Here is a 24,347-nt window from a genome sequence, read left to right on the forward strand (position 1 = left end):
CCAGTCCGAAAATGAACCATTTATCCCAACTCTCTGCTTCCTGTTCGATAACCAATCCTCCACCCATGCCAGAATATTACCCCCAATCCCGTGATTTTTTATCTTAAGTAATAATCTTTTATGTGGCACCTTGTCGAATGCCTTCTGGAAGTCTAAATACACTATGTCCACTGGTTCCCCTTTATCCACCCTATACGTTATATCCTCGAAGAACTCAAGCAAATTTGTCAGACATGACTTCCCCTTCATAAAGCCATGCTGACTTTGTCCTATTAAATTATGCTTATCTAAATGTTCCGTTACTGTCTCCTTAATAATAGACTCAAATTTTACCCACCACAGATGTTAAGCTAACTGGCCTATAATTTCCAGCCTTCTGCCTACTACCCTTTTTAAATAACGGTGTTACATTAGCAGTTTTCCAATCTGCCGGGACCTCTCCTGAGTCCAGGGAATTTTGGAAAACTATCACCAAAGCATCCACAATCCCTACTGCCACTTCCCTCAAGACCCTAGGATGGAAGCCATCAGGTCCAGGGGATTTATCCGCCTTGAGTCCCATTATTTTACTGAGTACCATCTCCTGAGTGATTTTAATCGTATTTAGCTCCTCCCCCCCGAGAGTCCCCTGTTTGTCCAGTGTTGGGATATTCTTAGTGTCCTCTACTGTAAAGACTGAAACAAAATATTTGTTCAGCATTTTTGAGTACCGTATAATTTCGGATTTTTGAATATCATCCTTAAAGGCGTGACTAGACTGCAGTGGTCTTTGGAGTCCCAATTTTGAAATGGTGATCACAAAGTTTTAGCAACGGATAAAATACAAGGAACAATAAGTCAGCCCTTTTTCATTAATATCAACCTCTCTTATCTGCCTTCTCACCATATCCTCAATCCAGTCTTTCTCCATTTACTCAGTTGTCTCTGCAACCCATTCATAGACATTCACTTTGAACTTCCCTGATAATTTATTCTATCAAGACTAAAAGAATATTGTATCTGACTTCCTTCATACTCCTAACATTCTAGTTTTTAACTTGCATGCACTGAGTTGAAACCCTTTCCAGAAATCATCCTACCAGTGTTAGAGATCATAGTTAAAATGCATTTTTTTTAAAGAATTGCTTTCATTTTTAAAAAAAATGATCAGTCTTCATATTAAGTTTTTTTTTTAAATGGCACATTGCACAAGGAGGTAGCACTAGAAGAATCAATTCCTTACTTCTCTTTCTATTCATTTGAAGTCTAAAGAAATGTTTTAAGAAAAAAATTCACAACACAGCATCTCATTTTAATAAACTGTGCTCCCCTTTCAATGTTGATGACTTTTAGTTATATAGGATACCAACTTCCAAGACCTTTTTAAGAGTTGAGGTATTATTGAGTTTTCGATGTTCAGAATCATTTGACTCTCCTTGTCCGTCAATGTCCCATCTAGATTCTCCAATCGGAGGTGTGCTGAATACCAGCTTCCTACCTGTTGTTTACTCCACCCCCACCCCCCTGCCCTCCTTTCCATGCTACTCTCACAACAACAGGCAGCCTTGAGGAGATGGAGCTATCCTGGTATCATGAGTACAAGTGACAAGAATAGATTGGATTAATTCTCCCGCCCTATCGCACAAAAGATGGGCCAGCAGCAGCAATAAGGGATTGAGGTGGAATCACATCAAGGTGGATATAAGAAATTGAGAGGGCATTTTAGATGGGCAACTTGGAAATACAGAAAAAGATACCACAGTCTGGTCTGCTAGTTTGAATATGATTTGTATTAGGAATAATGAGCACATAATTTAAAAACAAATTATTTTAACGGATTAGATATAATAAACTGCAACACATTGCTGGTCCACAACACTCACCACTTTGAGTGTTATTGCCATTTGCTCATTACAAAACAAATCAGTAGTTTTGTACACTTTCTATTAGCTTAGTATTTCCACTCCTGCCACCCCAAACAAGTCTATAAATATTCCAAACACGTTCTTTAAAAATTCTAGCACTATCCATTATGAAAATCATTCTTTTGCGATGGAAGTCAGTTTCAGGTATTTATGCTTTGTGTGCTCACATGACTGACCTGTGCTCTTTGCCCCAAGTTCGGGGTCCTTGATTGGCAGAAGCCTGGGGCCAAAAGGCAGAACACAGTGGCATGACTACACAAATTATGGATTCTTGAAATTGGGCTGTACTGTGAAAAGATGAATATCTTAATGAATGGTGCTAGGACTTTGTTCTAAATTTTTGGGGAGGGTTAAAGTGGGCCTGCTTCAGTCCGAACAAAAGAAAAGTCATATAATTAGAGAAAATGTAGTATTGTGAGGAATTGCAACTTAAAGATTACGATATTAAGTGACAAACTTTTTAAAAATAAGAGATTAAAGCTAAACTGATACTTAAAAGGAAGGTGTGTTTAAAAAAAAGCTAGGACTAACAATCAAGAACATTTGAAGGAATATAGGAAGTGTAGCAGGGAGGTAGAATGGTGGAAAAGGAATATGAAAAAAAGCTAGCAGATAATGCAAAAGTGAATAGTAATGGCTTTTAATGGAGGACATGGTGAATAAATATTTTTGGTCAATTTTTACAAATAATGGAAGTGCACTGGAGGAGAATGGGAGCAATTGTTAGCGATAACTGGAAAAGGAATCGTTTCTGGGAAAAAAAATAGCAGGATTGAAAGAGGGTAAGTCACCGAGTCCAGATCTGGCTGGACCACATGAATCCCTATCGTGCCTTGCTCTCTTCTGCGAGAAAAGATAGCCCCCAGCTACTATTCCTGCAAGAAAAGATAGCCCCCAGCTACTTTTCTCCACTACCAACTATCTCCTTCCTCTCCCCTACTCCCACCAACAACAACTGCAAGGAGCTCATGAACTTCTTTAGTCACTAAAATTGAGACCATCTGTTTAGCTGCACCTGGCGACCCAGCCCTGAACCTGCATCTTTAGTTTCTCTCCAATCTCCCCTCATGCCTTCTTCAAGCTCATCATGTCCATGATCCCCTGCTTGCTTGAACCCATTGCCATGAAATTGCTGACCACCCAACTTCCTTTCCTGGCCCCCATGCTGGCTGACATTGTACATGGTTCCTTCTCAGGTACTGTTCCCTTCCCTTTCAAAACCAATAGAATCATAGAAGTTTACAACATGGAAACAGGCCCTTCGGCCCAACATGTCCATGTCGCCCAGTTTATACCACTAAGCTAGTCCCAATTGCCTGCACTTGGCCCATATCCCTCTATGTCCATCTTACCCATGTAACTGTCCAAATGCTTTTTAAAAGACAAAATTGTACCCGCCTCTACTACTGCCTCTGGCAGCTAGGCATCACCCCCTTCTCAAAAAAAAACCCATGCTCGAGCCCTTATTCCTTGCAAACTACCACCCCACCTTCAACTTCCCTTTCTTCTCCAAAATCTTTTAACGTGGTGTTGCCTCTCAAATCCATGCCCACGTTTTCCACAACTCAGTGTTCCTCTAACAATGTTAAATGGTTGGGGTGGTGTAGTACCTTGCTGTGGAGCTTTAATGCTTTGTACTGTGCAGTGCTAGACTGCAGGTTCACACCTGTCGCTCAGTGCAGTGAGTATTGTCTCCACCACTGAGAACGTGTTCAAGCAAGGGTTAGGTGCTGTCTCAGGAAGACTGAATTGCAGGGCCAGTCACCATCAGCTTCAATTTTATAGGTTGAGCTAAGAGCCTTAAACTTTCTAATTATTGCTATGATGTCAATGCCCTGTATGACAAAAAGTCCTTTCAGTATTAGATGACCATTCTTTGTATTTTGTTTATCTGCTGTCAAACAGAATATGGTTACTGGCATCAATGGACTATTTTGAAGGATCATGCTTTACATTGAGACAGGCCTTTGACCTCTGTACTGACCCATTCAAGGCTAATTCAAGGATATTGGGTGCCAAAAAGACCAAGCAAACTCCTGGGTAGGACATAATACCTAGCTTCATAAAATCTAACCTTTCTGCCGTCCCCAGACTCTGATTAGTCTGGCACCAAAGAGTTCAAAGTAGTAGGTGCCGACCATGTCAATTGTTCAGACTTTGCCTTTGTTACAAGGTCACTGCAATGGAGCCATTTCATCTGTGCTAATGGCTTGACATACTTTCTAAAACCATCCAGTTGCAAGTCAATTTGAGGAAAGAGGCCTTGAGTGACAGAAAATTGTTTTTCAGTTAATAAATTTATAATTGATATCCTGTAATAATGAGATCTAAAAATATTTTTAAAATGGCTTTCACAACAGGTAACACCTTTGAGTCGATTGGTATTTTTCTGATCTAAATGGAGAAAATCCCCGCTATTTCGCTAGTGTCATTGAAAAAAGTGAAACTCAAGGGCGCTGAAACTGCAGAATATATCTTATACTCGTGGGTGAAAAGAAAAGATATGGAATTATTTTCAGTATAAAACAGCTGAGGCTAGTGAATGTGGTCTCATTACATGTACCCTATGGGAATACAGGAGAGGTACAGAGTATATATAATCACACTACCTGGCTGAAATGCAAGAACAATTTTTCCAGCTCCATAAAATATTTGTCTTACTCTGTAGATGAGCATTCAATGCCATTTTACTGTATGTATATATGGAAGGTAATCGCGGGGGTTGCGATAGTTGGGGGTGGGGGGGGCATCGGCGATCGTTGAGGGGGTTGCTGCAGGTAGGCTTGTTGGGCCTGGAGGAAGCACTCCTGCTCCCCTGGATCCACGAGCAGTGCCGTGCCACAAAGGCACTTAAATGCAGTTTCGGGCCTTCTCGCCCCTCATGCGGCCTGAAGGAGAAGGCCTGGGAATCCCATCCCCCAGAGGCTAAAATCACAACCTGGAAAAGTGGAGGCCCGCAGCCTCCTTTTAGTGACCAACCCGCCTCCTTAGAGCGGGTTGGTTGCCCGCCCTCGTGAAAACTGGAAATGGATGGGTTTGAAATTGTTGCAATTTTTATCGCCCCACCCCCACAACCTACCCATTTTTACAGGCTGAAATCGTGCCCATGATATTTGACTGACTTGTATCTGAAACTGCACAACACACAAGTTTTTTTTTATTCGTTCATGGGATGTGGGTGTCGCTAGCAAGGCCAGCATTTATTGCCCTGAGAAGGTGGTTGGGAGCTGCTGCCTTGAACCACTGCAGTCCATATGGTGAAGGTTCTCCCATGGTGCTGTTCGGTAGGGAGTTCCAGGATTTTGACCCAGCAACGATGAAGGAATGGCGGTATATTTCCAAGTCGGAATGGTGTGTGACTTGGAGGGGAACATGCAGGTGGTGTTGTTCCCATGTGCCTGCTGCCCTTTTCCTTCTAGGTGGTAGAGGTCGCAGGTTTGGGAGGTGCTGTCGAAGAAGCCTTAGCGAGTTGCTGCAGTGCATCCTGTGGATGGTACACACTGCAGCCACTGTGCACCGGTGGTGAAGGGTGTGAATGCTTAGGGTGGTGGATGGGGTACCAATCAAGTGGGCTGCTTTGTCCTGGATGGTGTCGAGCTTCTTGAGTGTTGGATCTACACTCATCCAGGCAAGTGGAGAGTGTTCCATCACACTCCTAACTTGTGCCATGTAGATGGTGGAAAGGCTTTGGGGAGTCAGGTGGTGAGTTACTCGCTGCAGAATACCCAGCCTCTGACCTGCTCTTGTAGCCACAGTATTTATGTGGGGCGTCCAGTTAAGTTTCTGGTCAATGGTGACCCTCACGATGTTGGGGTTTCGGCAATGGTAATGTTGTTGAATGTCAAGGGAAGGTGGTTAGACTCTCTTGTTGGAGATGGTCATTGCCTGGCACTTGTCTGGCGTGAATGTTACTTGCCGCTTATCAGCCCAAGCCTGGATGTTGTCCAGGTCTTGCTGCACGCTGGCACGGACTGCTTCATTATCTGAAGGGTTGCGAATGCAACTGAACACTGCAATCATCAGCAAACATCCCCATTTCTGACCTTATGTTGGAGAGAAGGTCATTGATGAAGCAGCTGAAGATGGTTGGCCAAGGACACTGCCCTGAGGAACTCCTGCAGTAATGTCCTGGGGCTGAGATGATTGGCCTCCAACAACCACGACCATCTTCCTTTGTGCTTGGTATGACTCCAGCCACTGGAGAGTTTTCCCCCTGATTCCCATTGACTTCAATTTTACCAGGGCTCCTTGGTGCCACACTTGGTCAAATGCTGCCTTGATGTCAAGGGCAGTCACTCTCACCTCACCTCTGGAATTCAGCTCTTTTTTTGTCCATGTTTGGACCAAGGCTGTAATGAGGTCTGGTGCCGAGTGGTCCTGGCAGAACCCAAATTGAGCATCGGTGAGCAGGTTATTGGTGAGTAAGTTCTGTTTGATGGAACGTGTCGTTGACAGTGCTATCACTTTGCTGATGATTGAGAGTAGACTGATGGGGCGGTAATTGGCCGGATTGGATTTGTCTTGCTTTTTGTGGACAGGGCATAACTGGGCAATTTTCCACATTGTTTGGTAGATGCCAGTGTTGTAGCTGTACTGGAATAGTTTGGCTAGATGCGCGTCTAGTTTTGGAGCACAAGTCTTTAGCACCACAGCCTGGATATTGTCGGGGCCCATAGCCTTTGTTGTGTCTAATGCACTCAGCCATTTCTTAATTACGTGGAGGGAATTGAATTGGCTAAAGACTGCCTTCTGTGATGGTGGGGATATCAGGAGGAGGCTGAGGTGGATCATCCACTCAGCACTTCTGGCTGAAGATGGTTGCAAAGGCTTCAGCCTTGTCTTTTGCACTCACATGCTGGACTCTGCCATCATTGAGCCTGGGGATGTTTACAGAGCCTCCTCCTCCCGTTAGTTGTTTAATTGTCCACCACCATTCCCGACTGGATGTGGCAGGACTGCAGAGCTTTGATCTGATCTGTTGGTTGTGGAATCGCGTAGCTCTGTCTATAGCATGCTGCTTCTGCTGTTTAGCATGCATGTAGTCCTGTGTTGTAGCTTCACCAGGTTGGCACCTAATTTTTAGGTATGCCTGGTGCTGCTCCTGGCATGCTCTTCTACTCCTCATTGAACCAGGGTTGATCCCCTGGCTTATTGATAATGGTAGAGAGGAATATGCCGGGCCATGAGGTTGTAGGTTGTGCTGGAATACAATTCCGCTGCTGCTGATGGCCCACAGCGCCTCAGTTTTGAGCTGCTAGATCTGTTCTGAATCTATTCCATGTAGCACAGTGGTCGTGCCACACAACACGTTGGATGGTATCCTCAGTGCAAAGACGGGACTTCGTCTCCACAAGGACTGTGCGGTGGTCTCTCCTATCAATACTGTCGTGGACAGATGCATCAGCGACTGGTCGATTGATGAGGACGAGGTAAAGTAGGTTTTTCCCTCACATTGGTTCGTTCACCACCTGCCCTCGGCCCAATCTGGCAGCTTCGTCCTTCAGGACTCGGCCAGCTCGGTCAGTAGTGGAGCTACCAAGCCACTCTTGGTGATAGACATTGAAGTCCCCCACCCAGAGTACATTCTGTGCTCTTGCTACCCTCAGTGCTTCCTCCAAGTGTTGCTCAATATGGAGGAGGACTGATTCATCAGCTGAGGGAGGGTGGTAGGTGGTAATCAGCAGGAAGTTTCCTTGCCCATGTTTGACCTGATGCCATGAGATCTCATGAGGTCCGGGGTCTCTGTTGAGATCTCCCAGGGCCACTCCCTCCTGACTGTAGACCACTGTACCGTCACCTCTGTTTGGTCTGTTCTGCCAGTGGGACGTGACATAGCCAGGGATGGTGATGGAAGAATCTGGGACATTAGCTGAAAGGTATGATTCTGTGAGCATAGCTATGTCAGGCTGTTGCTTGTCTGTGGGACAGCTCTCCCAATTTTGGCACAAGATGTTAGTGAGGAGGACTTTGCAGGGTCGACTGGGCTTGGTTTGGCGTTGTCGTGTCCGGTGCCTTGCGGTCCAATGCCGGGTGGTCCGTCCGGTTTTATTCTTATGACTTTTTGTAGCGAGATTTGTATAACTGGCTTGTTAGGCCATTTCAGAGGGCGATTAAGAATCAACCACATTACTGTGGTCTGGAGTCACATACAGACTAGACTGGGTAAGGATGGCAGCTTTCCTTCCCTAAAGGACATTAGTGAACCAGATAGGTTTTTACGACAATCCGGTAGTTTCATGGCCACCATTACCGATACTAGTTTTTAAAAATGTTTTTATTTAATTGAATTTAAATTCCCCAGCTGCCATGGCAAGATTTGAACTCATGACTCTGGATTATTAATCCATGCCTCTGGATTACTAATCCAGTAACATAACATGTATGTATGTAGCCACCTGAGAGCAAAGCGTGTACGTACAATAGTGCAGCGCAAATGTATGTGTCATTGAAAAATATGCATTATAGTTTCGAGTTGAGTTAAGCATTCCATGACGTGATAACCGGCACTGTAAGTAATTAATCTGAAATCAGAACATTGAAAAACAGTGTCATTATTTAAACATACATTTTTGTGCTCGGCAGGATGAGGGATGTTGATACTAAAAAAATGAGACATTCTTCCATTTTGAGCATCCAGTGTTTGCATTGAGGAGCTAGGATTGCCATGACCAGATACATAGAAAAGCTGCCACTACTCTGCTTCAAAAGTGGGCCCTTTCCCCATTCTCATGCATCACTCTGCTGTACGAATGTGAATTTTCCATCACCCACATCAACCGCTTTTGAGGCCTCCATATTTTGATGATTTTTATTTTCCCTCCCCAATTTCTGTGCCTACTCCACATCCCCTGACTCATGCTGGGGCTTGGTTGGATAGTCATGGGCAGCCCTTTATTACCTTGCTGATCAAAACATGCTTTGTGCATACCCAGTGGATGTCCGTGTAAGAGACATCACAGCTGAATCTAGGTGTTCTCATATGACATCTACATGTGCCATTTCTAATATGGATTCTTCGGATCATGATCTGTAGCAGATGCAGTGGCACATTAATACAGCTGCAGTAACAACTTGCGTTTATGTACTGCCTTTTAACATGGGAAGGTGCGTCACAAAAACGTAATCAGACAAAAATGGTTGCTGAGACGAAGAAGATATTAGGAGGGCTAAACAAAAGATTGGTCATAGAGATGAATTTTTAAGGAGGGCTTTAAGAAATAAGAGCAAGTTGGGGGAGGGAGGGTGTAGGGAACAAATCCCAGAGTGTGGGTCTGACACAGCTGAAGGCACGGTCACCAATGATGGGGCAAAAGGAGGTCAGAAGCTCAAAAGGCCAGATTCAAAGAAATGGAGAATTTCAGGATGGGGGATAAGGGCTATGGGAAGCTAGAGATAGGGAGGAGGAAGGCCCAGAAGGCATTTGAACACAAGAATGAGAATTTTAAATTTGAGGAGTTGGGGAATCGGGAGCCAATGTAAGTTAGTAAGGACACTGGATGCACTGAATGCAAGAACAGACATAAGTAAATAACACCTCGTTAAGGTGCACTGAATGTATTAAGCGCCTTGTTGAGGCAGACTTCATTTTAATATTTTACACTTTCAGAGGAGAATCTGTCACCAAAACCTGCATAGCTGTGCAGGAGATTTCCCCCGTTAAGGACTGTCCAAAGCAAAGAGAAAACTCTTTTTTACCTTTTTAGTGAATTTGTGCTTCCAGCTGCATTAAATGGCCCAGATTTGAAAGCTATCCGGTAAATATAGAACCCTGGTAACACTGTGCTATTTTTTGTTTTGTTTTTATTGATGTTTCAGCTATCTTTAGCACATGTTGCAGTGTGAATTTTAACTGTTGTCTTTCTGGCAGCCTTTAAAACTGTAAAATACAAATGCAAATTCTGCTCAGCAGCCACTCAAAGCCATCTAACTGGAACTGAAATTAGTTTAAATTTTACTAATGCTATTGCGTTATACGAGCCACACGTATAGCGGGAAAACTGCGTTCGCACGAACGCGCCCGTTATGTGGTGGGTACTATATTTCCATCTTTATGGTTTCATGCCTGCTTGAGTGTGCTGTCATGTTCGCAGACAGATAACCTAGATAGAGTATATAAGATATTTTGTTTGCAACGCAGTATCTGAAGGTGGCAGTTGGATGCTGAGATTAGCTGAACAGAGACGCATCCCTCACGTTGATTTTGTCTCTTGTAAGTTGGTTTACATTTGCGCAAGGTCAGGATTGTGCAGTAAAAATTGCATTTTTATACTAGTATCAACATTGCTGATTTTAAAAAAAAGCCATAAAAAATGCAAACAAAGCACCGGGGTTCAGATTTAGAGAAATATAATTGAAAATCAGAGAAGTTATGTTAAACTTGTTTACAATGTTGGTTAGACCACACTTAAAGAACTGTGCACAGTTCTGGTCTCCATATTACAAAAAGGATATAGAGACACTGGAAAAGGTGCAAAAAAGATTTATAAGGATGATGCCAGAACTGACTATCAGGAAAGACTGAACAGACTGGGTCTCTTTTCTTTAGAAAAGAGAAGGCTGAGGGGTGACCTAATCTAGGCCTTTAAGATTATTAAGGGGTTAGATAGGATAGACGTGGGGAAGAAGTTTCCAATTGTGGAGTGAGTCCAAAACTAGAGGTCAGAAATATAAGATAGTCACTAATAAATCCAATAAGGAATTCAGGAGAAACTTCTTTACCGAGAGAGTGGTTGGAATGTGGAACTCGCTACCACATGGAGTAGTTTAGGTGAATAGCATAGATGCATTTAAGGGGAAGCTAGATAAGTACATGAGAGAGAAATGAATAGACGGATATGCTGATAGGGTTAGATGAAGTAGGGTGAGAGGAGGCTTGTGTGGAGCATAAACACCGGCATAGAACAGTTGGGCTGATTGGCCTGTTTTTGTGCTGTAAATTCTATGTAATTGCAACCAGCATGACCATGTTGAATGCAGTACTAATCTTTTTCTGTGTTTTCTCATTACTGTTTTTTGGGCAAGATAACAGTGAAGAGAAATGTGTTTTATGTCCAATGTCAACATCTAGCACACAGGTCAGGCGAAGTGCTGCAACAATGTGTCTGCACTCCATCTTTATAAAAACACCATTTTCATTTCCCTGTCAGCCAGATCTAGTGTGATTGTTTATTAAGTGCTGAATGATTATGGCCAGTTTTGTTACCAACTGGTGACCACTGGCAGCTGTATTGAAACTGCTGAATTTTAACTTGCTTAGGATTCTTAGAGCTGACAAATACAGGAAAACTCATCCCTTTAGTATGGGCTGAATTTTGAAGTGGGTTAAGAAGTGAGTATCTTTTTGATTCTGTCACTTCTATATCTAAGTCTGTGGTTAGCAATAACTAACATCAAATTAAAACTGTTGGCAAATTAGCTGATTAAATGTGCTAGAAGCAGTGGTGAAAAGGAAACTGCTATAACTTTGACTTGAATTCAATTTTAAAATATGTTTACCTACCTTAAATAAATCCCTTTCTAGAACTTCCCCTTCCCCTTCTCTCCCAGTGCATTAAACAGTGTTTCAGTCCACATTGTTGGTTCTGCAGCATCCGGGGCATTGATCACAGCATGGAAGCCATCTGATACACAATGCCCTCCACGGCAAATATGTTGGAAACCTGAAGGAAATGTCAAAGCAGATTGAAAATATGCTGTTCTAAATTGAATAGGTTGTACCTAATCAGCTGGATTTTTACAAGAGAAGATAATAGTGGTGAAAATATTTTCAATTCATTTTTATAAATGCAAGATCTATGCAAAAATTGGCCACACTACTTCTTATGCCAAGTTATTGTGGCATGTTGAGACACATTAAAGAAAGAATTAAGTTGTATTTATATAGCTTTTCATCCCAAAGCGCTTCCCAGCTAATTAAGTACCCTTGCAGTGTAGTCAATGTTATAATGTAAGAAATGTGGCTGCCAATTTGCGAACAGCAAGGTCCTACAAACAACAATGAAATAAATGACCAGATCATCTGTTTTAGGTGTTGGCTGCTGGATAAATGTTGGCCAGGACACCAGGGGAACATCCCTGCTCCTCTTCAAAAAGTGCCATGGGATCTTTTACATTAACCTGAGAGGGTCACCAGGGCCTCAATTCAACATCTCATCCAAATGACAGAACCTCCTACAGTGCAGAACTCCCTCAGTACCAGACTGAAGTTGTCAGTCCAGATTATGCACTCAAGTCTCTTAGAGTGGGGCTTGAACTCATGACCTTCTGAATCAGGCAAGAGTACGACCACTGAGCCAAGGCTGACCCCTTTAAACGTTAACTGTTTAAGTGATGGCAAATAGTCTTGTAAATCTATTACTTTATTGTAGGTCTGCATCAAATTGAATTCTATGTAACTCAACCACTATAATTCAAACTCCTCAGATCAAGTCACAAAATGGAGTCCAAAGTGATGGTGTAAATCCTACATCGTTGTAAACATGTTTAGTGAGAGTGTTAGGTTAACATATTCTGGATGGGGGCAAATAAAGCACTGTTCGTGGAATTATGGAGCAGCTTCAATCAGTGTAGTATTATTTATCTGCATTATATACCTTGCACACTTATTGGTTGCAGTACAAGCTTCATTTGTGTTGTGTTGTCCTCCCAGTATGGTCACCAAAATTAATATGAAAACAATGCTGTCGGAGATTGGCAAAACTTGCTTAAAAGTAGTTTCAAATACAGCTGCAAACGTCTGCATTTTTGGTTAATAAAGAGGTTCTCCCCCACTATCGTAATCTGTGCCGTTGTCAAGCTAATAGTCTTCCCTGTCTCCCTCTGCTCCCTTTTTTTTAAAAAAAAGTTGGTTTTGGAAGCCATAAAAATCTGTTATAAAAGTACTTGTACCATCACCTACCTCCTCTTAAAAAGCATTGTTAGTGAAAAAGCTATCTCAAAATGTATTTAACCAGCAGTTATGACACAGATGATGCTTTACAAAGATGATTGTTGGATTTAAAAATGGATTGTAACCAATACTTAATTGTCTTGATCTATTGATGCTAAAACAAAATCAGACAGGGTCATTTCATCAAAGAGCTATCCTTTAAATTATATATGTTTTTGTAAAAAATCTGGATGAAGTGATGAGATTTGTCCTCAAAAAATTTTCATGTGACCCCGTTTTTTTTTTAAAAGGCCAGTGCTAGGCCTAAATGTGTCTTGTTCATTTTTAGCACAACTGAGGTACAGTTCTAGAGTTCAGTGATCCTCTTTTTCTTCTAGGTAAATAAGACAAATAAAAACAAAGTATAATCTGATAAACCTTTTAAGGAGATTAGTTGTATTGATAGGAATGCAGTTACAGATATTTCAAACCAGGATTGGAGGCAAATGAGCAAAGTCTGAATTGCAAAGCAACTGCCTTTGTCTTTTTCAAATCAAACTGGTGTCAAATCAAAGTTTGTAAGAAGAATCTAGAGCTTTTAACTCCCAGTTGGAGGGTCACACTGTCAAATTCCAGCTTCAGCTAAAATTTGAACTCAGCTGCTGTCATTGAATGAGTTTCACCAATTCTCAGCAAAACTGCCAGATGGAATACTTAGCAATATTGAAGCGCACCATCAGGAGAATAGGAAAAATCTTCAGGATCACTACTCGAACACACCTTGACATGACAGGTCGACTATAAAATAGCAACAAAAAAATTACTAAGCAAGTTGAGTCAGAGTATTTGATGGTGTGCTGCAGGATTTGATAGGATTCCTATTCAGTTTTTATTAAACTGAGATACTATTCTTGCAAAGCATGGCTATTTGTACTGAAATTTACATCTTTTTGTAGCACTAAACCTTGCACTCAGTTTGTGATTTACAACTTTAATATACCTAACATTTATCTTATAACTGTTATTCATGAGACAAATAAAATGCTGAATCTGAAGTTCTGTGATCTTGCACATTCCAGACTGTTTCATAGAGCCTTTTATGGATAATTGGAGAATAAATTTCTTGAAATACAAAATTAACCATATCTATGATTCAAAATGAATTCAGCTGACAGAAGTCAACTCATTTTGATTCAAGGTTTGAGCAGCACAAGCCTGCCCTCTTGAGGTACTTGTGTGGATTTGAGACTTTTGATTTATAACAAACCAGTGCAACTCAATGGTGAATATTAATAGCAATTGCATCAAAACAGTCATATTGGACATGTTTTTATTTTAATTTAAGTAAAATTAACACTGATAAGGAGCCTAATTATCTTGTTGAATTTCACTGTCTATTCTTTCCCCTTTTACAGCAAGCTGTAGTAAGGATTAGCCTTGTTGGGTAGAACCATAAAGTTGTAGGCTAAATAATTTATAGCACGGTTGTGTAAACATTTATCAGCACTATAATTTGAGAAGAAGGTAAAAATGAAGATCTATAAATCAAAGTGCAACATGTTCAAGGAATTCCAGGATTCCTGCTCTGGACATTTTTTTAAGTTTTCAGGTTGCTCACTGCACTGAAACACACACTGTATTAAAGCAGCTTGAATGTCAGTAGCTTTATTACTGTGATTTTAACCTCCAAGTCAAGTGCACCACAAAAGTATCTCTAAACTAAAAACCACAGTGCATGCCCTTTTTTCTCTATTCTCCTCCGTTCCGTATTATTTTAGCCTTATTGTTATCTTTTATTTCTAACAAGTATACCCTTTTCTGACTTTTTAATATACTTTGTACTCTTGCTTATCCCGCTTCACAGACATTGTTCATTTTGGAGGTAGAACTTGCCTGTAATATTCCAGGTTACTGGACATGCAGGATGTTCATTTGTAATTATGCCCATGTGAAATGGGTGCCCAGAGTTGTAGATAATGGTAAGTATATGGAAGGTCATCGAAAAGACTCTAATGCTAAAGCAGGGATATTTATTATTTCTTAACTTTCATTTTCTGCTGGCGTTTCAGTTCTCGTGAGCCTTTTCTGCCAACAGTTCTATTTTTTTTTTTGTTCCAAACAGTTACTGGGATCAGTGGATTTCCCAATGAGAATCCCCCTATCAGAGGTGTTTGCAAGAAGAGGACCAAGAGAGGGTCAGGTTATATGAGTGGTAGTCTATGCCTACCCCTCCAACCCCCCCCCCCCTCCGCTACTTGCGTCTGTAGACTTGAGGGGCTATGTAAATGCAAGTTGTTGAACATACCTTGTCATGGCAGGTGATTAGTTTAGGCAGAGGCTGCTATTCCTAAAATACAGAGCATAGCAGTGAGCTGTGGTACAGAGCTGCCAGGCAACTTCTGAGGATCAGAAAGTTTATCTACACAGAAGATTTTAAAAATGAGCATGGTATGATCTATTTTCTTTCATTTATCTGCCTCCAAATACAGGTCTTGCCAGCACAGGACCTTTGCACACAAGCGAATGGAGTTCCTCGCATGCATGCAAAAAAAATCTTTTTGGCATTCTAGGGCAACTCCCCCCAAGCAGGGAAAATATGGACTTTCCTCAGCAGGAACGGTCTCATGGACAATGCTGTAAAAACGCTGGTTCACCACGCCAGCTGCAGACGGTTGGCCTCCTGTGGCTTGCCTGAAGACTTATGTCTGTACCCTGGTTTGCTTTCCCATCATTTTTGACCTTCACATCTTAATCCCTTATTCCTTTAGCCTTGACAAAAGCTGCCAATTAGTTGAAATGCTACCTGAGCCTTTCCTAAGACTAAGGATTTTGGGCACTTACTTTATAACTCTGTTGTCTACAGCTCTTTAAATTTCCCTTGTGTGCTCCCTGCACGTGTACAAATTTGAATCTGAAGTTATGCATAATTATGATGATTAGTTAACCTCTAAAAAGTGGGTGTAAATTCCACAATTTTTTTAAAACAAAAACATTTGTTTGAAGCTACATAGGTGATGCTGATATGGTGGTGCTAAGCTAGTTCAGCAGACATTGGCCCAGAACTTACTTACCTTGGACATGCGCCTGCACATTAAAACCTGAAAATCGCGAACCTGCTTTGGTTCATTGGCGTTTTGACAGTTCCGAATTAAAGGGCCAACTACGCCACAATCATATACAATCAAACGCAATCACCAAACAATCGTAAATGTACCCATTTGCCCAGCTAGAACGAAGATACTTATGCCACGAGAAGGTATGTTTGAAAATACCACCCTACGCTACTTTTTAAAAGCGCGGTGACTTATAATGACTGCAAAACAACAAAAAAATTAAATTTAAAAGATGTGGCATGTCTAATTATACCTATTTTAATATTTTTTGAGCATTAAGAAAAATTAATAAATATTTTTTTTACTTTGAACTTTTGTATGTTTAAGTAAATTAAATCATTTTCTTGCATTTTTATAATAAGGTAAGTTACATTTTTATTTAGACTAACATAGGGAATGTCACTAAATTTGAGGTTAACGTGCCTGCTTGTGGGCAGAGCTTGTTTCCATGTGCACATGGCCTGCACTGATATCGAAACGCACTACTGAGGAAGATCTCAGAATCCAGCAAATTTAAGTCGTGGACCACGCAGTAAGTACATTTGTACTTTTTATCCGCAGGAGGTGCGGAGAGCCTTGCCACGCTGGTCGAAGCAAGTTCCGGCTCATTGAGTCAACTACCTTGTGTGGACAAGTCATGTGCGGGCTAGGTGGCGGTGGCTGAAGATTGAGTAAAGCAGTTGGGTTTCATGACGGTGGCAAATTTCATGGTCATTTTTGTTATTTGTCACTAGCCCATAAATTATTAGATTTAAACGTGTAACCTCTGAGTTGCCAGTCCAGTTCCATGACCACTACACCAGTGTCCCCATTGAACTTTAAATTGCACCCATATCAGACAATCTCTGTTAGATTGTTTACTTACTGCTAGTTTGCTTTTGTGAGCTGTGTACTAGGAGATAAATACTAAAATTGTTTATTTTGAAGCCAATTCTAATGGGTTTTTTTGTTTTGTATTTATTCCTATGGTTGAGTCATAGGAACCATATGACCATTTCAAAGTTTTTTGACAAGTAATATGAATGCTAAAACCCATAAAATTGCCTGACGCAAGGATATGTATTGCAATAAAAAATAGTAAACTGAAAAGTTGGAACTGTAGAAAAAAGGAATAAAATACAAAAAGCAATGTTACATCATACAACTAATGACAAAGGAAATGCGCATAAAGAAAAAGTGGAAAATAAAATGAGATAAACTAGAAATAGAACAAAAATGTGATTCTGAATAGAAAAATAATTTTGGAAGTGGGCTTAAAAAAAGTAAGAATAGGATGTAAGATTTAAGAAGAATTGTATTTTCAAGATAATTAAGTGTTGGCTTCATTGTATCTGCGATAGTAAGTTTCATAACAAATAGGCTACAGTCCATCTTTCAAGCATTGGTGTAAGCTGCTATTCATTTACTGCTAACTGTTGCATTAGATGTCATTACAGCATCAAAACTTATGGTGTTTTCAGATGCTGCACCCATCTGTGCGTTTCTGTCTGCATATTAAGCAGCCACTTTCAATCCACAGATTATTTTAGTTATGCTGTGTTCTATAATCAGTTCCTGCATGAGCCAGGAAGCCAAATATGGACCGTAATTATATATTACAATGTGCAATGTTTAGTTAAGAGATTAGACCACACACTTCAGTTAACTCAGTCATGATAAATATTCCATGCCTAGCATTTTTAATACATTAATAAAAATGCCATTTTAAATTATATACAGTATAGTTCTTGAGCATACTAAGTTTCCAGAATGCAGCGATGTTATTTCAGATGTTACCAATTTTATTTTCAACATAATTAAGGAGCAATCCATCATTGACCTGGAGGTACGTATTATGGAAGAAAATCCAGTTTAAATTAATGCAAAATGATGTTTGAATGCTGCACGTTAAATTATAGGATATCTATATAACTACAATTTTATTAAACAATCTAGACTCAACACACTGACATACATTGCTTGTGGTTTCCCCACTATATTCATAATGTCATCCATTTAGTTTTTGTGAGATTCTCAAAGGCACTATTTCAAAGGGATCTGTACTTGTAGACAGTAGAAGCCTCTTTGTGGTGCCACCCCTCCCACCTTCCCATTGCAAGTGAATGTCAAAATATCAAATAGGGCGAGACTGCAACTTATGAGGTGCTGCTTTAGATTTGATCAATTCTAACACTTGACGATAAAGCACATAATTGTAGTTGTCAATAAATTATATTTGTTAATGAACTGTAATCAATAAAAACAAACTAATATTTCATTAATTGTGATACTAATAGTGTGTAAAAGGTAAGTCACAAGGGACACTGAGCCTGTTATTTATTTCTCCGCTGAGCCCCCTGCCATTCTGACGAGCTATCGCTCAGTACACTTTTATATAGCCATGAACTTGAAGGAAAATGATCATTGAGGCTCCAACTGGTAACAAGCATGAATTGTTATATGTTACTAGTATATATGAACTAATGAGCATTCTAAAATAAAAACTAGAAGTGTCAACATCTGCAAAGAGGAAAAACAGGTTAATGTTTGGTGTATAACTTCAGAAACTATTCATAAAATACTGGGTTATTTACTAGACTGCACATTCATTATAGAATAATGAATGTTAAGTTGGTGCATCATCTGAAAATAAGGATTTAAACTGATTTTGGTCTAGTTATTTATATGAGTGCCTGTAATAGTCATATGCATGCAAAAAGATTGCAAGAACAAGAAACCGTTTGTTGGTATATGCACAACATATTACTTGGGAAATGGCTAATTTTATTTCATTGAACTGTTGGCAAGGAATAAATGCATGTAACTAAAAGATACAACTAGACAGCGGACATTGCATCAGAGGTGCAAAATTATAATATGCTATGTTTAATATTTCCAGATTAGGATATTTTTGAGAAAATATAGGGAGATAAAGTATGTTCATAACAATTGTGCCATTCCTCCTCCATAGGAATTGATGTTGAAGCTGCAAGGAAAGAGGAGGAACACAGAATGTTGCAGGATGCCAGGCAGTGGTTAAATAGTGGCAAAATAGAAGATGTAAGGAACACCAAATCGGGTGGTACAGCTCTGCATGTGGCTGCTGCAAAAGGATACCTGGAAGTTTTAAAGTAAGATACCATGAAATGCAGTAAGAATATATGTTGTCATTTTCAGTTTATTGAAATGCAAGTAGCTTTAACAATATCCTTACTTTGCTGACCAAGTCTACATGCCTACTTTACAGTGAGCTAATAAACTGGAATAATATGGTGTCTTTTTTTGTGCTGTTCTATTTTTCCTTGACAATTTTTTTCTGTACTGAATACATCACCCCTTTGTTGGGTGTGGCTGCATGGCACTGGTCACCCTCCAGTATCTCACCAAAATGGCCATTGTTCACCTATGTTATTCACCTATGAGCCTTGACTTGAGTATTGGCAGGCTATTCGTAAGAACATAAGAAATAGGAGCAGGAGTAGGCTGTACGGCCCCTTGAGCCTGCTCTGCCATTCAATCAGATCATTGGTGATCTTCGACCTCAACTCCACTTTCCAGCCAGATCCCCATATCCCTTCAATTCAATCCCTATTCAATCACAGAGCACACAGCTGAGTTCATTGCTCTCCTTATCTAATGCCTAAACATGCACACTTTCATCAAGGGTTGGTGGTTAGTGATCAGAAGCCTTGGCTGTTTTCTTTTCTTTGTTCTGGTACAGGTACTGATGCCAATTTCAGTTCCCCTACCACTGCCCTCTGCTTCAAAGTGGCTCTCAACTTAGACCAGGGATTGAACCTATGACCTTCCTGGTCTATTTGTCAGCTACTCACTGAGCTTGTTATATTTTGCTCATTCTTCTTACAGAACTAAATGCTAAATGAATGTTCTGCCTTCTCTTAAAATACAGTATTCTCTTTTAAAAACATAGTAACCATATTCCCTATTAAATGTTTTTCAGTAAAATCCATTGATTTCTCCATGCAGCACTTATTGTGTGGTGTAGCTGGTGCTAAACCATATGTAACCAAACCCAGAAAGTCTTGGGTTTCGTCCCCAGTCTTTGCTGCGTAAGACATTCTCCACCTGGGTGGTTGCCCTAGTGCTGCAATTTATCTTGGCACCACTGGGCTAGGGAGGGGCAGATCCCTGCTTTAAATTGTGCCTGTGCACAGAGTAAAGATATGACTGGGTTCAGCTGTGAGTGCCCCATTCTAATTCATGCTTGTTGGGCATGCTTCATACACAAAGAATATCATCTTGTGTCAGACATAAAAGATACATCACTGTGGAGCCACACCCCAGTATGAGGTTTCACCTTCAGGACAAGGAAAAAGGGATAAAAAAGGGACAATTTGGCAAGGTGGGAGGAAGGGCAGTGAAACTGCAGCACATTTTGATACTGGTGCTTCTTTTCAAGGCTCCTAATACAGGCTGGATATGATGTAAATATCAAGGACAATGATGGCTGGACTCCACTGCATGCTGCTGCTCACTGGTGCAAAGAAGAAGCCTGTAGAATCCTTGTCGAGAGTTTTTCTGACATGGAGGCTGTTAACAAAGTGGTCAGTTGCTTTTAATAAACTGATTTTCACTGTGCATACATTATTAAAAACCTAAATTTGTATTTGAGTACTGGTTATTAATTAATGTTTACTTAGAAATAGATTAAGACTATTGAAATGTATTGTACACAAGATACTGAATATCTTCCTAGTCCAGCCCAAAATTTAAAAAAAATAAAAATTATATCCAATTTGCTTGTTTGGAGAGAGGTTCCTCTTTTTTTTGCTGGAACAAACTGAATCTGGCTGGTTTGCTTGCTGAACTTTATCCTTTACTATTCAAGGCACTTTAATAGGACATGTATAAAAAGGAGGCCACACTGGTCCTGGTTGAAAAATATTTTCAAGGAATAGGTGCTGCTTAAATTTTAATAGAATACTATAACGATGAAATGAGAAGTATATCTTCAATCAAATAACTATTAGACCTATAACCGATCAGTATAACTTTTCGAATGTATTAACTCCAGGAGAGTGAGAGGGAATGTCCCTTGACATCGTATATTTAAAAAAAAGTTACATGTTGGTCCTGCTGAATGTTCAGCTGGTAAGAGAGCTTTCTGGAGTCAGGCAGCTTTAGTTGGCCACGAACCACTCCAAAGCATCTTTTCTAAATGGATAGAAGTACTTTGTGTACAAAGCATTCTTCTTCTTTTTACATTTGTTGCCCCCTGGTCTTTCCACTTACTTTGTTTAACACTGTATCACACCTGTAACTGATTGCTAGTGGTTAATTTGTTTGAGAGTTTGTTACCTTCCAGCGAAGGGAACGCAACCTTTTGTTCACTTGAAGGTCATCCCTGGACCTTGTGCCTCTGTGGTTAATAGGTAATGATGAGCAACCTGCTACAAGGCCAATGACACTCATATTTAGCTAACAGGAGATGCATGGTCATGGCCTGGGGTTGTCGCTTCTAATTTTTTCTTGTGGGGAGGTGCCTGGCATCTGTATGCAGCCTCCCCATTTACCACAGCCGAAATCAAAAGGATATTAACGTCTGCACCCCATACACACTTACCACATGGTGAATTATTTTTAAAACTAGGGACCAGTGGAAATTGCAACTGTTCAGAAAAATTTATCCAGTTTAAAATTGTCATATAGTATACTATAATCAAGTTTTAGTTTGGTTTGAGATTTAATTTTTTTTAAGTAATATTTTTCTCTCTAGTTTTCCAACCAAATGTTGATATATGGTCTCTGCTATAACTGTTATTTAGCAGGGGGCAAAGAGGGGCTTGAGCATCCAGTGCTGGCTTGCCCACCAGTTGTCCTTCCTTTCCTATGGGGAAATGTGTACTCTTTCAGCATTTCTCTTCTCCCTTCTCTTATCTGCACCCCCACCCCTGATAATCCAGTTGAGAACTGCAGATGAAAACCTATGTCTAACCACTCCATTTTTTAAAATCAAAACTCTTTACAACGGATTAAGTTATCCATATTATGTTTGCAGGGTCAGACTCCCTTTGATTTAGCAGATGAGAGCATCATTGAGCATTTAGAGGAACTCCAGAAGAAACAGAATATTGTAAGTGAATTATTTTGGACTTTTCTTCCCTTTGGCTGACAGCAATTAGCTTTTTAAAAAAAAGTTTAAAAGTAACACTTCGATGAGGCAGCCAAATATTGCTTAAAACAATTATGAAAATGTTCAAGTTATACAATATGAACTCTGTCCTTTGAGGAAAAAAACTAGCACTTTTTCAGTGCAGCATACATACCTGCCTGCAGTAATTGCCTGGCTTTGGATTACAGAACCAATCTCTGCTTTAGATATACATGCAGAAAAGGACCCTAACACCTTTCTAGCAAGTACAATTTTTAACAATTTGTTTTGAAGCTACCATGAGCAATGTACTTTCACCTATAGTGTTATTTTTTTTAATGTTCATTCAGCATATTGCACAGTACGTCTGTCGCATCTTTCATTTGAAAACTCCTGCATAAACATCTCTCTGTCTGATTTCCCATTTTAAATGTCTCCACACCTACTTGTTACATTTGTATGTAACTCTTTTTTCCTCTGACACCTGTCATTAATTGGAAAATCCTATTAAAAACATATGACAGTCTCTGCTCTGACACTGGAGTACTTCAAAAGAATTGCTTTGAGTCTGGATGCTGTTGCATTTTCTGTTAACTGGTCCTGTTGAGCAGTTTCTTTTACTTTCTCAGTCTTGTTGATTTTCCTCCCTGTGTGAGGTAAGGATACAGGTAACTGTGGCCTTTTTTTAAACATATTACATTTAGTATCTTTAAAATATATTTACTTTCTTGGGTCTTCCAGGATGCTCACTCCCCCAAACTACAACTTCAGTGTTGGTGTATTCTGGCCATAGAACAGCCTGCTCAGGTCTCCTATATTTATGTCTCAGCTTGCTTGGGGCCTCCTGTGTTAGTAGTCCCCTTCTAGCCTCTGCCAACCGCTGTGATTTTCCACAGCAATTTTTAGCTGCAATTTTTTTTCTCAGTTACTGAAATTTGTTATATCCAAAATAAGTGTTTAAACAAAATCTTAAAAATACATATTTCACAACATATTACACTTGTTAATTGAATTGTCTTTGTCTTTTTAATGGCCTTCATTACAGTTTTGGATGTTGGATGATATGCCTCATGGTCATTGTGGTCTCCTGGAACTCGTTTTGATCAATTTCAGGTGTCTGAGGAATTTCCCAGAATTCTTTTTTCCTTGAATTTGCCTAGGCTTTGTTTAATTAGTTTTTTTTGGCCAGGAGAGCACATGGCTGTTGGCGTGGGAGTGTTGAGGGTCATGATGCTTAATTGCATTAGCTGTAAAGCCCTTTGGGACGTCGTGAAAGGCGTTATAAAAATGCAAGTTCTTAAGTGCTAGAAATCGGAAGCAAAAACAGAAAATGCTGAAAACACGCAGCAGGCCAGTCAGCATCTGTACAGAGAACAGAAGTTTTAACATTTCAGGCAAGCAGCATTTCACTGGAATGTATACTCTTGTGTTTTCTCCACTAATGCTGACTGATCCACAGTGTTTACAGCATTTTTTGTTTTGCTGCAATATACTCTATATTGTGTTTCAGTTAGTAAAATCCACCTACCTAAACCAGGTTTGAGAAGTCCACGTTGATGTGGGTGGAGAAATAACTCAGATATGTCCACTACTTGGACCAAATCGGTAGTATTCTTGCCTCTGAATCTGAAGGGCCCAATCCCTGCTGTAGACTTTCTTACAAAACCTAGTCTGACAATTAAGTGCAACATGAAATTATTGCTTCATTGTCTGAGGTGCCATCTTTGATCTGCCTGCTCAGGTGGGTGTAGAAGGTCCCATATTTGAAGAAGAGCAGGAAGTTCTGATGTTCTGGCTGGCATTCCTCCCTCAAACAATACCACCAAAAACTGATTATATGGTTATTCATTCATTTGCTGTTTGTAGGATCTAGTTGTGTGCAAAATGACTGACTCGTTTGCCTACAAAACAAAAATGACTATACTTGAGAAAGTTATTCATTGGTTGTAAAGCACTTTGGAATGTGCTGAGGACATGATGAGGTGCCATGTAAATGCAAGTTACTTAACGGTACTTAACTGAGTTTCATTGTTGTGTACAGAATTTTAAATTGGCTTGCATTTGTGGCCCATATTAAAAAAAAATCTGATATTGTTTGTTCTTTTTCAATAGCTTCGCACTGAAAAACAAGCTGTGAGATCAACACTCATTGAATCAACTGTAAATTGCAAACTGCAGACCAAGCACTTGAGGTACTTTGAACTATGGCAAATGCACCATTTCCTGTGAACTGCTTTTACTTAATTTGTTATTTTTGGCTTTGAGATTTAGAAATAATCCACATCAGTCTACCATTGGATGTCAATCACTTATCAATAGTTTGTGGGCAGTCTTTCAATAGAGCTTTTGTTTACCCTCTCTGTAAAACTCTG

The 24,347-nt window shown here is 40.2% G+C and overlaps 1 protein-coding gene across 6 annotated transcripts in view; it reads left to right on the forward strand.

Annotated features, from left to right (window-relative positions):
• The window catches only part of LOC137344427 (protein phosphatase 1 regulatory subunit 12A-like), a 211,413-nt gene that overhangs the window by 76,263 nt on the left and 110,803 nt on the right, over positions 1–24,347 (forward strand). For all 6 annotated transcript variants that reach the window (XM_068007389.1, XM_068007392.1, XM_068007388.1 and 3 more), the window contains exons 4-7: positions 18,835–18,994; positions 20,284–20,428; positions 21,883–21,957; positions 24,088–24,167. In XM_068007389.1, coding sequence (XP_067863490.1) covers positions 18,835–18,994; positions 20,284–20,428; positions 21,883–21,957; positions 24,088–24,167 — 460 coding nt within the window. The remainder of the gene's footprint in view (positions 1–18,834; positions 18,995–20,283; positions 20,429–21,882; positions 21,958–24,087; positions 24,168–24,347) is intronic.

Source organism: Heptranchias perlo, chromosome 27 (assembly GCF_035084215.1).
Source record: "Heptranchias perlo isolate sHepPer1 chromosome 27, sHepPer1.hap1, whole genome shotgun sequence".
Classification (NCBI taxonomy): Eukaryota; Metazoa; Chordata; class Chondrichthyes; order Hexanchiformes; family Hexanchidae; genus Heptranchias; species Heptranchias perlo.